This window comes from Trypanosoma rangeli (assembly GCF_003719475.1).
Source record: "Trypanosoma rangeli strain AM80 chromosome Unknown Tra_15.4_contig_00448, whole genome shotgun sequence".
Taxonomy (NCBI): domain Eukaryota; phylum Euglenozoa; class Kinetoplastea; order Trypanosomatida; family Trypanosomatidae; genus Trypanosoma; species Trypanosoma rangeli.
The window spans coordinates 1-12,872 of NW_021706195.1; the positions used below are offsets into that span (position 1 = coordinate 1).

General features: G+C 52.1%; 6 protein-coding genes across 6 annotated transcripts, besides 8 other annotated features; 5 read left to right on the forward strand and 1 right to left on the reverse strand.

Annotated features, from left to right (window-relative positions):
• The first annotated feature begins 118 nt into the window (after nucleotides 1-118).
• Nucleotides 119-145: a microsatellite.
• Nucleotides 146-171: a microsatellite.
• Nucleotides 172-191: 20 nt separating this feature from the next.
• TraAM80_08674 (uncharacterized protein) lies at nucleotides 192-527 on the reverse strand (the record flags this gene model as incomplete). The annotated part of the gene is made up of 1 exon (XM_029385414.1): nucleotides 192-527. The coding sequence occupies one exon, from the start codon at nucleotides 525-527 to the stop codon at nucleotides 192-194; it is 336 nt and encodes a 111-aa protein (XP_029234717.1).
• An 11-nt stretch (nucleotides 528-538) lies between these two features.
• On the forward strand, nucleotides 539-967 carry TraAM80_08675 (uncharacterized protein; the record flags this gene model as incomplete). Its single annotated transcript, XM_029385415.1, has 1 exon — nucleotides 539-967. The coding sequence occupies one exon, from the start codon at nucleotides 539-541 to the stop codon at nucleotides 965-967; it is 429 nt and encodes a 142-aa protein (XP_029234718.1).
• A 708-nt stretch (nucleotides 968-1,675) lies between these two features.
• Nucleotides 1,676-1,708: a microsatellite.
• Nucleotides 1,709-1,745: 37 nt separating this feature from the next.
• TraAM80_08676 (putative Gamma-soluble NSF attachment protein (SNAP-gamma) (N-ethylmaleimide-sensitive factor attachment protein, gamma)) lies at nucleotides 1,746-2,840 on the forward strand (the record flags this gene model as incomplete). Its single annotated transcript, XM_029385416.1, has 1 exon — nucleotides 1,746-2,840. One exon carries the CDS (start codon nucleotides 1,746-1,748, stop codon nucleotides 2,838-2,840), a length of 1,095 nt encoding a protein of 364 aa, XP_029234719.1.
• A 417-nt stretch (nucleotides 2,841-3,257) lies between these two features.
• TraAM80_08677 (uncharacterized protein) lies at nucleotides 3,258-8,585 on the forward strand (the record flags this gene model as incomplete). Its single annotated transcript, XM_029385417.1, has 1 exon — nucleotides 3,258-8,585. One exon carries the CDS (start codon nucleotides 3,258-3,260, stop codon nucleotides 8,583-8,585), a length of 5,328 nt encoding a protein of 1,775 aa, XP_029234720.1.
• A 230-nt stretch (nucleotides 8,586-8,815) lies between these two features.
• Nucleotides 8,816-8,837: a microsatellite.
• A 115-nt stretch (nucleotides 8,838-8,952) lies between these two features.
• Nucleotides 8,953-8,977: a microsatellite.
• A 203-nt stretch (nucleotides 8,978-9,180) lies between these two features.
• On the forward strand, nucleotides 9,181-11,448 carry TraAM80_08678 (putative GTP-binding protein; the record flags this gene model as incomplete). Its single annotated transcript, XM_029385418.1, has 1 exon — nucleotides 9,181-11,448. One exon carries the CDS (start codon nucleotides 9,181-9,183, stop codon nucleotides 11,446-11,448), a length of 2,268 nt encoding a protein of 755 aa, XP_029234721.1.
• An 82-nt stretch (nucleotides 11,449-11,530) lies between these two features.
• Nucleotides 11,531-11,549: a microsatellite.
• A 229-nt stretch (nucleotides 11,550-11,778) lies between these two features.
• Nucleotides 11,779-12,135, forward strand: TraAM80_08679 (uncharacterized protein; the record flags this gene model as incomplete). Its single annotated transcript, XM_029385419.1, has 1 exon — nucleotides 11,779-12,135. The coding sequence occupies one exon, from the start codon at nucleotides 11,779-11,781 to the stop codon at nucleotides 12,133-12,135; it is 357 nt and encodes a 118-aa protein (XP_029234722.1).
• A 114-nt stretch (nucleotides 12,136-12,249) lies between these two features.
• Nucleotides 12,250-12,283: a microsatellite.
• Nucleotides 12,284-12,470: 187 nt separating this feature from the next.
• Nucleotides 12,471-12,534: a microsatellite.
• Nucleotides 12,535-12,872: the final 338 nt, after the last annotated feature.

Consider the following 12,872-nt stretch of genomic DNA (forward strand, 5'->3'; position numbering starts at 1 on the left):
TTTTTTTCTTTTCTCTCTCTCTCTCGCTGTCGGTTGACCCGGACTTGTTAGTGTACCTTGCAACGTGGATTCCTTCCTCCCACCCCTCGTAACTACTCTCTTCTCCGCTCTTTCTTTATCTCTCTCTCTCTCTCTCTCTCTCTCTGTGTGTGTGTGTGTGTGTGTGTGCGTTGATGCATGAATGCGGGTGTCTACCGCGCTCTTGCGGCTGACTGGTGACTCACGGCTCTCAGCATTAGGCTTGTTGCGGGTGTTGAGGAAAGCAGCTGAAGGCACCTGGACGGTTGCACACGCGACGGACGGAAAAGCTGCTTATTTGTTGTGGCCTCTGAAGATGGAGGGGCCTGTGAAAGCGGATCGTGTGCCTGACCCTGACAGGTACAATGGCGGTGATAATGGAGATGTCCAATGCAAAGAGGGCACTGCCACCAAGCCACTGTTTCCATCTTCAAATCTTTTCTTTTTCCACAACCTTTAACCGGCTTTGCGACCGAGTGCAGAATTCCTTCTCTAGTAAATCCTTTCATTCGCCCCGGTGATGGGATACAGGGAGATTGCGTTTATTGAAGGTGAAACGAGACAGTGTCACCCACGTCATTGTGTCGGACAAAAACACCTGTACGACGCGGGGTATTGTCTTTGCGTGTGTAATGATGAAAGGCAGAGGAAGAGGTCTTTCTCATGCCGGTGGTGGCGCCTTTGGCCTACGTCACTGAGCAGGTGGAATTGGAAACATCACCTGATATTCTGCCACTTGAGGGGATGGCCTTCCGCACGGCGGAAGAGCATGTTTTTGCTGGGGTCAAACACTCTCACACCCGAAGGGCTTGACAAGTTGGTTGAGGAGCACGCGGAAAAGGAGTTGGTGGGATATCTGAGTAGGTTGCGCGCGATGCATCCAGCCCCGCTGCCAACGTTTGCACTACCGCCGCCAAAGCCTCAATGCGAAGGCCAGCGACCCCGTTGAGTGGCGACACTTGAGGTGTCATTTTTCGTGGGGTGGTTTGCCGGCTGGCGTAGTGTCTCCCTCTCGCTTGGCCTCTGCGAGAGGTCTGTCAGAGATGCTGTCACAGCTGCGTACTCGTACAATTTTGCACATGTCGTGTCCCCGCTCTTCACGAACTGCACTGAGGCAAATAAATGATACGTTTTTTTCACACCCACACGCGCCAGACCGTGTGCATGGGTCTCACAATATAATGCCTTCAAAGAAGCGCTTGAGTTCAGCAGAGCGACGATTGATAACGCGATCGTCGGTGCTGGGTAGAAGCGAGCAGTAGGAGCTGCACCACCTTTCTCTATGCCCCAGCTGAGTAGTTTGTGAGGGTGTCTACTTGCTGGGGTTTTGCTCTCCGTCGTTTCTTTCTCTCTGCCTGCATGACATGACAACATGCCGAAGGAAGTGGCTGGCGTTGTTTGCTTGGTGCTTTCTTTGCTCCCTTCTAGAGAGGGGGTGTCGATCTTATTTATTGCCTGCGTGTGTGCGTGCTGCGCCCATTCCATGGTTGCTTTTGTTTGCGTTCTGCCATTTGCACGTGTATGTGTTTCTGCAGCTGTTGCAGTAACAATTCCACATGAGTCTCCTTTGCAGGGGCCAACTCAGCTGTTGCACGCACGCATTTTTCTGAAGTTCTCGCTTTGCATGTATTTCTTTTCCACCCTCACCTGCATTTGTCAGCAACAGCAGCAGCAGCAGCAGTAGCAGCAGGGGACGACGTAGCTGGCAAACTGAAAGAGCATCTCTCATGGCCGGAAGCTCTGCCGAAGAAGCTGTCGCTTTGATGAAGAGCGCTGAAAAGCACTCACAAAAGAAATTGTTTAGGCAACCCGACTGGGACACGGCGGCGAGTGAATACGAGAAGGCTGCAAAGATATACGCCTTCTTAGAGGACACGGTTAGGGCGTGCGACGCCTGGCGTAAGGCGTCTGAGATGCACCAAAAGGCCAAAAACAAATTCTTTGCGGCACGTACGATGGAGAGTATTGCCATATTCCTGGGGGAGCAGGCACGGAAGGGTATTGTAGGTGATGCATCCCTCCTTAAAAGTGCAGTTGAGGCCTACTTTGAAGCGTCTAAGCTCTACGCGCTTAACGACATGTTTGAAAGGCAGTCGGGCTCGTTGAAGAAAGCTGCTGAGCTTCTCAACCTGGGAATAGGTGTGGCGCGTGCGGCTGAAACAGAGGTGGACAGAGCGGAACTGCAGCAGCAACACCAGCAAAGAGTGCAGCAGGTAATTGGTTTTTTCCGTGAGGGGGTGAACGTGCTGGAGGAACACATTGAGGATAAACCGGTTGTTGCGGTCCAGCTGCCTGAGCTGTACCACAGTTGGATGTTGGTGCACCTCCACAACGGTGACGTGAGAGGCGCCGTGGAGGTGTTGGAGCAACAACTTGGCATCAGCACAGATCCTCGCAAGAAGGGTGTCTTTGAGTGGCTTGTCCAGCCGCACAAATCTGCAAAGGTTGGATTAGAAATTATTGTTTTGTGTCTTTCCTGCGGAGACGAGGTGTGGGCGCGACAGGAGATGAGTAAACTGCGGGGTGTCACCGGTTTCAGTACATCAAAGGAGGAGAAAGCCGCAAGCGCACTCATCTCCTCCTTTGAGGACCGCGATGAAGAGCAGCTGGAGACCGCTGTAAAGGATCAGACGTTGCAGTTCATCACCGCTGACATCTCAAGGATTGCAAGGAAACTAAAGCTTCGATTCAGTGCGCCGCAAGGGAATGACCTGGTGGCGTCCTCGTCTTCGTCTTTGCTGCAGCATCAACCACCAGGTGAACAGCGGCTGGGGCAGCAGCAGCTGGAGGTTGAGCTTGATTCAGAGGAAGATATACGATAGCTCGGAGTGGAGTGGAGTGAGGTTAGGTTGTGGTAAGGCCTGCAGTCTGTGCTGTGTGTGTGTTGTTTTTTTTTTTTGGGTGGGTGGGGAGGGGTGCAGGTGCGGTTGTTACAGGGCGTCACGTGTGAATAGTAAAGCTGTGTTTTGGTTACTGTCGCTGTTGTGCGGTTGTTATTTTATTTATTTATTTTACCGTCCCACACAGGCCGAGGTGGTGTGTCTGCATGCGAGCACTCTCTTTTTTCTCCTCCTCTTTCTATCCCTGTGCGTCTCCTGAGAATGCGTCCGTGTTTGTTTGGTTTCAAGGTGGGAAGGGAATAAACAAGAAGCGGCGTGTACACACATTTGTTACGTGCAAGAGGGGAGGAAGACGCAAAAGCAAAGAGAGAAAAAAAGGACGAGGACGAGGACGAGAGGATGCGCAGAGTGAAGGAGGGGGGAAAGCAGGATGTCGCTGGTTCGTCAGCACAAGTGCTGGTTCATGAAATGGGGCCAGGCCTCCTCCGCAGGGCCTCACCAAAGCAAAGGCGTCGTTCAACGAGAGGGGTTTCCGACACCGCGGAGCTTACGGTGAGTTGTGCCATGAGTGAAGTGTTGAACAGCGGCTTGCATGGCAACTGCCCCACGTTGGATGCCCAACTGTACCTTCGGCGCCGTGTTGCGGAAATTGTGCGGCAAATAGAGAGCGCCAGCAGTGCCCATCACTTCTACCGTCACGTAGTGGAGATAGATGAACTTCTGCGCTGCGATGCACCAATGGGGTTTACGCCATCCATGGTTCTTGCGGGGGTGCCGGATATTCTCTACATGCTGTCCGATGCCGTGAAGCAAGGGTATCTGCTCTACCCCACGGAAGTGGACACCGGAACCGTGCAGGCACTTACCCCGCTGCGTCGAAATCCCGTCAATTCGGCGTCGATAGCGCCATCAGCAGCTGCGATGCCGTTGGCTGTCCTGACGCGTACCTCTGTGGGCTCTCTCGCTGCACAGACGGGAGAACGAGAGGAAAGAATTATGCACCGATCCTGCACAAGTTCCAAAATTGGCGCACAAACAAGAATGAAGAGTGGCACGGGTATTGGTGAAGTCACTACCGCCGATCTGAGGTCCTTCCTGCCACCGCTGGTGCGCCGTCCTGCGCCCCCACCATCAACGGAGTCGTTGCAGGGAAAGGCAGAGGGTGAGGTTTCCATTTCTGCAGGACCAGACGCCCGTCACCGCAACACAGCACGGATGCAATCACAATATAGATCGGCCTCTGGGACAACAACTGGAAAGGCGCGAATGGGCGAGAAGCCATTGCTCCCACGCGCACGAGGAGGTGCAAGGATGAACTCTGTTGGCACTGACGCCGTGCATTCTTCACAGTCTCAGCTCTGCATGGCTACGTCAGTTATGAAGCAGCAAGAACAACAGAAACCAATGGTGTGGGGTGAGAAGGAGACGTATGATGTTGCTTTCTCTCCGCCTCCACCCATACTCCGCGATATTCCGTCGGCGTTGCAGGCCCTCTTGTACCACTGTGCGCTTCCACTTGTTTGCCTAACACTGGACGATCAACATCAGCGCACCACTGCGATTCGCCTGCTGGCTTCTGCGATGGCGTCTATTCTGCGTGTCACGCCAGACTGTGTTCACGTGAAACCAATACCAGATCAAACTGACGAAGCGGATGTTGCCAGCAACAACGACAAAGTTGTTTCTGGCGAGGAGAATGGAGTGAAGTGGGACGCTTCAGCGGTGCAGTTTAAAGAAATTTTGTATCGCATTCGTCACGCAGCACTCACGTCGCTTAATGTTCTCATGACGCACGTTGATGCAGAGGAGTTGAAGTGTGTGAATCAGCACTTCGCGTCGCGCGATAAAAGAACGTACGAGGCGACTGATGTTGCGATGTTGCCACATGTATTATCATGGAGGGAACGCAATCGTGAGGAGACCACAACCGATCAGGTGACTGAGAGTCAGGTATCTGCGACGAAATTGTCATCGACGCCAGCTGGACCAAAAACAGGTCATGTAGTCCGCCTAACACGCTCTCACTTGAATGCATCATGGAACTTGCCGCGCAAAGAACGCCGTCACCGTACAGTGCCGGTAAGTCTTCATAATTGCGCTGTTGCCGTGGATGTTTTTCGGCCCCTTATAGAGCGTTGGACAGCCATTCTACGTTACGGCGTGGTGGCGAATGCGTTGCTGGACTCCTCTCGTCAGCTATTTCATCACCCGGCCCTCGTGACGGCGGGAGTCATGGAAAAAAAGGAGTATGAAAACGGTGCCACGGTGGTGATTCTACCGACGGCGTCTGACGCTGATATAAGCCCCTACTCCAAGAGGAAAGAGGGGGGTTCGAGCCTTTCCGTCTCTAAAATACGCATGGAGGAGGAAGATGCTGGGGAAATTTACTTGTTGTTGAGGGCTTGTTTACACTTATCTACGTACAAACAGCATGCGCGTTGTCTTATCGCGCCTGACGACAGCTCGGGCGCCGCGTACACCAGTTTTCCCGTCCTTCTTTGCTTAACAATGGCTCGGTGTGCGGAGGGAGACAGGTGCCTCGCGCTGTGTGTGGAGTGTCTGTGGAACCTCCTGGAGGTGGTCCCGGAGGAAACAGTTGCGGCTATTTTACGACACCGTGTGCAGGCTGCTGAGAGGAAGCACTATGAAAAAGAGCGAACACTTTCGTCCTTGTCAGCCAGCGAGTCCCTGCTGTACTGTTTTCTCCAGGTTTTACTCACAGGGCATCGGCGGCGTCATCGGGAGTTGCGCAACGATATGGTGGTGCTGTTTATGATGATCCTGAGGAGTGACACGGCAGTACTTCGCAAGCAGCAAGAGGTACTGCAACACTCCGCGGACGCTGCGGCGTACACACCACTGCCACCATCAGCGATTTGCGCCATTAACGCCCTTGTGACAACGGTCTTTGATATGGTGTGTGGTCCAGAGTTACGTGAGAACGGGAAGATGGCCCAAATGATACAACGACCTGTGGAGACGTTTTTGCGTTACCACACCGTGCTTTCACCTACAACGCGTGTGGAAAATGTACAGTTTAAGCTGCTTGGATGGCGCATGTTAGAGGCCTTTTATGAATGGCAAAATGCTCGTCTCACTGTGGAATATCTTTCCCGCGACCATAGGCCTTTGACCAGAGATACACCTCTTGTCGACACTATTGATGATTACGGTGTTGGAGATGAATACAAGGATGGGGGCAACACGTTGATCTTTGATTTGTGTTATCATGGTTTTATACATGTGCTGCTGCTTTACGTGGATACAATATGCAGCGAAGAGCCTGTCGTAGCCTGGTCGCGTGAGGAGTTGTTGATGTTGCAGGAAGAGGCCTGGTTTGTTCTCCTTGGATTGATGGAATCTGCTGTGGCTGCACCCCCTGCCTCGCTCCAAGATGAAATGGGAAGGAGCGAACTGTCGGCGCAGTTTCTTTCCACGAGCGCCGAAAACAGCACGCTCGACGAAAGCGTAATAGCGAAGTTGCCGCTAGTGAAGGCGGACACCCAATTTGTTGCAGCCAATGGCATTCTGTGTGCCGTGCGTTACATCTGTGAGGTCACCACGAGGGACGCGGAGGCGCTGGTGTGCCTTGCAGTGCGGGTGCTTTCCGTCTTGAGTCGCTGCCCCGCACACCGGCCTGCGCTCCTCACCGCGAGCATGTTGACTTTCTCATCGGCGTCGTCGTTCACTGAAAGCGTCCCTTTGCTTCTGGAGGTTGCGGTGCATGTTCTCCTGAGCTTTATGGAGAGAGCTTTGCCAGCGGTGGCGTTGCCATCTTTACTTGCGTCATCGAAGGTCTGCAAAGGTGCCAGCAGTTCGATGCCTTCACACTACAACTTTTATGCAGATGCAACTGGATCGACGCTGAGTGGCGTTGCTAACGGTCGATCATTAATGCAAAGTAAAGCCATGACTGAGACCCCGCGGCGCTGTGCGGAGGCAGTGAGGGAAACCCCATCCACTATCGCAGGCTTCAGCACCACCCCAGAAGGCAACTGGGGTGAAAAGGCATACTTCAAGGCAGCTGAAGTGGATGTCGTGGTTCATTGTCTCTTGTTGTTGAATAACATCGTTGACGGTGATCCTGTTGATGCTTTGGCGACGCAACAAGCTTTTATCTCGTTGAATGGTGTATCGCTTCTTCTTTTCTTGGCGAGGGCTTCGTTGGCGGTGTTGCCCTCCGCTTCTTCCCCTTATTCTTCCATGGTGGATGGAGGCCGCAGTGAGCTGCTCTTGGCCGTGCTCAGCTGCTTTCGCACCTTCATACTCGGCAATGCAGTGGCCCAGGCACAGTTTGTGCATGAGGATGGCGTTCATGTGCTGCTTTCTATTATTGCTGTCCTCGTGGGTTGGTGGGAGCATGCGGCTCTGAAGGGCCCCAAAGCAATAACCACTGGCGACAACTCACCGCTTACCCCAACGCTGACCTTTCTTGCTGACATTCTGTACGAGAGTGAGGAGGCGCAGGAGGCATTTCTGCAATGGTCCACGTATGACATGCAGAAACCAAATGGCATGGAAGATGATGACTGCACAAACGCGACGCAGCTTCTGCTACGCCTCTGGGAGGAGGGAGAGGAGGAGAAAGAGGAAGAGGAGGGGGACCTAGAGGGCATTGCCGCGACCACCCCACTGCATAGGGCGATGGCTCGGGGAGCTGCCACACAAGACAATGATGCACCTAACATCCAGAACGCGGAAGAAAAGGTAGTGACGGATGCAAAAGAGGATGAGGAGGAGGAGGAGAAGCGGGTGCCAAAAGACGCCACAGGAGGCCTAGATGATTTGTCGAGTGACATTGGCTCAGATGGTGGTGCCTACACCAAAACTTCGGAGGCTCCAATCCTCCATCCCGACCGGTGGGGTCTGGGTCTCATTGGAATCCACGATCGCGAATCGCTCAAGGCAGAACTTCTGAATCGTTACAGTGAGTTGGAAGGCGCCAATGTGGAGGTGTCTGAAAGTACGAGCGCAACCGATGCGACGACGCTGCGGGCGCGGCGACGGTTGTCAGCAGCCCTGCACCGTGTGCTTGGGTTGCGCGCGAAGGTATACGCTTGTTTTGATGCTGTTGGTTTTCATCGTATTATCAATGTAAAAACGAGTGCCATGGAACGAGTGAAGCTGTTGCACGCTGCCGCTTTGCCATCCTTATGTGAAGATGAAGTATGGGCTGCTGTGTCTGAAGCAGTGGACTTGCATGACCAGGTTGTGATTATATCACGCCCGAAAGGTAGCAAGAAGCAGGTTTCCGATGAAGTTGAAGTCGCGTCGAGACCCCCGTTGGTAGTGAATCCTATCATTCCAGATGCCGACCAGCTTGTGCGGGTGTTAGTCGACGTGGAGGCGCGTACGACGGAGCTGCAAAATCTTTCGCAGCTGTGTCTTGACATGTACGCCGCGCACAAGGAGGAGGCGACACAACAATTTTTGCTCTCACGACTGCGGCAAGGCGCTGATGACACCAAAGTCTTGGCTCTTGTGCAGCAGGCACGCAGACGCTTCGATCCCATCGGCAACAAGAGCACGGGGAGTATCTTTGATCACGTTATGTCCCGTGTTGAGCGGCCTGGCATGGAACACGTCGAGTTAGTGTCTGCCTTTTCGCGTACGCCGGAAGGAACAGGGACTGTGGGTAACCGAAGGCTCTCGACGTCACGGCTGACGTTGTTGCAGAAGAAACGGAAACGAGAAGTCATGATAAAGAGCAGTTACCGAAAAAGCTAACTTGTTCACAGGCAAACGTAAACCTTTGTTTGTAGTTGCGGCTCCAGGAGTGAGGATCAATTATCGCGTTGCTGTCGCCACAGTAAAGTATGCATATATATATATTAAAAGCAAAAGGAAGACAGAGAGAGAGAAGATGATGTCGGGTGGGAGCTGACACAATGAAATGTATAGCAACGTATTAGATGCGTGTATAGTCCATAGTCCTATGGAGATGATACTACGAGGCGTATATATATATATATATATATACGTACACCCTGCAAAAAGGAGTATATGTGTGGATGGATGGAAGCATTGAAGGGTAGAAGGGACTTGACGCTTCTAGTTGGCATTTGATTTTAATCTCAAAGTACTCATATCTTCATCTCTCTCTCTCTCTCTCTTTCTCTTTATGTCGGGAGGAGGAGAGCAGATGATTGGGATTTGGCACTTAGGCCCTGTTTTTTTTTTTGTTCTTACCTGTGTGGTGTGCTTTAGTGTCTAATCCCACGATGACCTCCTTCTCTTCATAACTTCTTGTGGGTGTCTTGGGCTGTGAGGGACCGAGGCGACGTTGTAAGGGGCCTTGCAGTGGTGGAAGTGGCGGGGCCTTATGCGGGTGGGATTTTGCTCGCTTGTGCAGCCACTAAAGCGGCGTCTAGGCAGCGTCAGCAGCTCTTCCCGGCACTCACTGCGCTGGTGTGCCACGTCATCATCTTCGTTGAACATCAGCGCTTTCGAAACGGCTGCGAATACGGCTGAAAATGCTGCTGCAGATGCCACCAGGTCTGTTTCTGCCTCGTCTTTGTTGAAGTACACCATTGAACCCTCCGCAGCAACGATGGGTGCACCACGACCGTTGCATGATGAGAGGGCGTGTCACACTCTTGCCATGCTTGCCTCCTTCCCACCATCGAGGATTCGAAACTTTGCCGTTGTTGCACACGTGGATCACGGCAAGACGACACTGAGCGATGCAGTTCTGCGCCGCACCGGTGTGCTGAGTGGGTCACAGGTGGGGACGTATACGGATCGGCTTCTGGTGGAGCGTCAACGGGGTATAACTGTCAAGGCGCAGACCTGCTCTATTTTTGTTGTACACAATGGGGAGGAGTTCCTACTCAATCTTATCGACACTCCTGGGCACGTGGACTTTCAGTACGAAGTCTCACGAAGCTTAAGTGCCTCGGAGGCGGCACTGTTGCTCGTTGATGTTGCTCAGGGCATCGAGGCTCAAACGATGGCACACTTCCATACGGCGCTAGAGCGGGGTTTGACCATCATTCCTGTATTCACCAAAATGGACACTGTGCTCAGTGATGTGCCAGTTGATCGTGCGCTGCAGGAACTGGAGGATTCAACAGGTTTGCTGCGCCGTGAGGTGGTCTTTACAAGCGCAAAGGAGCAGCTTGGGGTGGAGGGACTTCTTCGCACCATTGTTGAACGCGTACCCCCACCAGTTGGCCTGGTGGGACTTTCTGACCTGCGTCAACTCCCGCCGCTTCTGCCAGGCAGCGCGGAGCGCACTGCGATGGAGAAGAAGATGGTGCCGCTGCGTGCCTTGTTGTTTGACTCGTGGACCTCCGAGTGTGGTGGGGGTCTGCGCCGGGCGGCGCCGCGAGGCGGTGACAAGGGCAATAGCAGCGACTGCAGTGACGGCAATGTGACGTGTCTTATTCGTGTCATTGACGGGACACTGACAGCCAAAACTGTGGTGTTGTTTTACCACTCGCATAGGCGGTGTGAGGCGCTGGAGGTGGGCATCATTCATCCCGAGCTCCGCCCCACGACGGCGCTCACGGCAGGCATGGTGGGCTACGTCACCTTTTCAAAGTTGAGTCGTGAGGACTTTTCTGTGGGTGAGACGCTTTACACGCTACCTACTCGTACGTTTACACGGGAGAGTATTGTTCCAGTAACCGGATTTAAGCGGGTGCACCCGGTGGTTTTTGCTGGGTTTTACCCGGACGAAGGGGAATACATTACTCAGTTGCGGGAGGCAGTAGAAAAGCTGCGCGTTAATGAGCCAGCTGTCACGATGGAGCCATTAGATTGCCCTGCGCTAGGGGCTGGGCTGCAGCTTGGATTTCTTGGCATGCTACACATGCAGGTGTTTCAAGAACGTCTTCTCGCGGAGTTTGGTCAACGAGTTCTCGTGACACCGCCACTAGTGCAGTACAAATATCGCGAGGTGGGCGTGGATGCGGAAGCACCATTGAAACCTTTGACCGTGCATAGCTGGAGGTGGTTGCACGAAGGCGTGTCATGCTACTTGGAACCGTACGTTACTGTTACTATTATTACGCCGCGGGAGCACTTCCAGGGGATTGATAGTGAGGCACTGCAACAGTTTCGCGGGGAGCAGCTAGATATGCGCGTGCTGGATGACGCACGGATTCTCGTGCGGTACAAGATGCCCTTGGCCGATCTTGTTCGTGGATTCTTTGACGTGGTCAGAAGTGTCTCACACGGCTATGCCTCGCTTGACTATGATGACCCCGTCTACGAGGAGGCGGACCTTGTGAAGGTGGAGGTGGCTGTTCAGAAGTCACGTGTATCTGCTCTCTCTGTCATCTGCCCGAGGTCGGAGGCCTCTGCCGTTGGTAAGCGTATTGTTTCAAGCCTCAAATCCAATCTTACACGCGGCGCCGTTGACATCCCGCTGCAGGCAATGGTGGGGGCAAAGATTATCGCCCGTGAAACGGTGAGGGCGTACCGCAAGGATGTTACGGCAAAAATTCACGCAGGTGACATTTCACGCAAGCAGAAAAAGTGGAATGATCAGAAAAAAGGAAAAGAGCGCATGGCGCGGCGCACAGTTGGCACAGTTACACTTGATCAATCCGTTCTGGCCGCGGCCATGGGTGCTACGTCGTTGTAATGGGCTATAGGAGAGGAGGAAAGGAACGAAAAGAGAAGTGCGGCAAAAGGTGAAAGATTTGCCATCCTCGCATTCCGCAGCGTATATATATATATATATATGATTCTCTGTCTGGCAGCTCCTACTTGGGTGCCATGGCGCAGTAACGTACTCATGTGTTAAGCGTTTCACTGCATGGCGCTTGGTTGTTACCTGCATACATGTCTCTCTCTATTTCTTTTTAGTTGTCTTTAGGTGTGCGTTGATTTCTGAATATTTTTCTGCACTACATCGAGTTTTTTTTTGTTTAAATTTGTAGTATTGGGCAGCTATTATTATTACTCATTTGGAATGCAGCGCTTTACTGCGGGTCATCTTCTCCCAGTATCTGCCGCTCTGGTGTTTTCACGCCGTGCCGCCAGCCACGACGAAATTGGTGATAAGAAGCGGAAGGTGAACCTTGACGACGATGATCGCTGGCTTGAGGCGGAGTTCGACGAGAAAAATCGGACCCCAGAGGAGCGGTACGCTCATGAGCGGCAGCGTGAACTGCTAAAGTCTATCCTTCGCAAGGTGGACGAAAAGCATCACGCAAAACATAATAAGCTTCACTCGAAAGTGGAAGACCATCATGAAGAAATAGAAAAAATTAAGAGTCAAATGAACGCATTGGAGATGAAGCTGAAGGAACTTAGCCAAGACAAGTGAGGTGCGGCGTGTGTGCACCAGGGTTTTATCTGAGTGTGTAGGGAGCCTAGGGAAATGCGGCGTGTGAGCGGGCATTGTATCATACGATTACTGCATCGTTGCCGACCGCTGTGATTTTTTTTTTCTTTTTGTTTTTGTTTATATATTTATATATGCATCTTAGAGGTGATTTTCCCATTTTTATGGAAGGTGGAAAAAAAAAAACGCATTTTTATGGAAGGTGGAAAAAAGAAAAAACAGAGGGGGAAGTGGGTGGGTTGAGGGGGGAAATAAAATTCAAAAAAAAACGAGGGGGAAAAAAAAAGGGGGATGTGGGGGGGGTGATGTAAAATGAATTTTGTTCATTATTTATATGTTTTATTTTTTATTTTAATTTTAATTTTTGTTTTTTATGTTCATGTCATGACGCACTCGTTATCAGCCCCTTCTTTGCCTTCAAGAGTGTGTGGGGGTTTCCCGTGTGTATTGCCGTGGTTACGACGTCATTGTCGATTTACAATCAGGAGTGTGGAGGGAGACGACAGCGATGTTGGCGCACCTCAATAAAATACATTACGTGACTACCACCCTGTTTCTTTGCCTTATGTTCGGTGGCTCACACCTTTTAAGTTGTTTCGTACTACGTGACACCAAACCTACATGTGCTTTGAGGCATGCAGGGCGAGAGAAGCGTGGCGTTATATGTATATAACGAGGGACAAAAATGTGGGCTGCGCGAAATTTAGTTTGCTTATTTT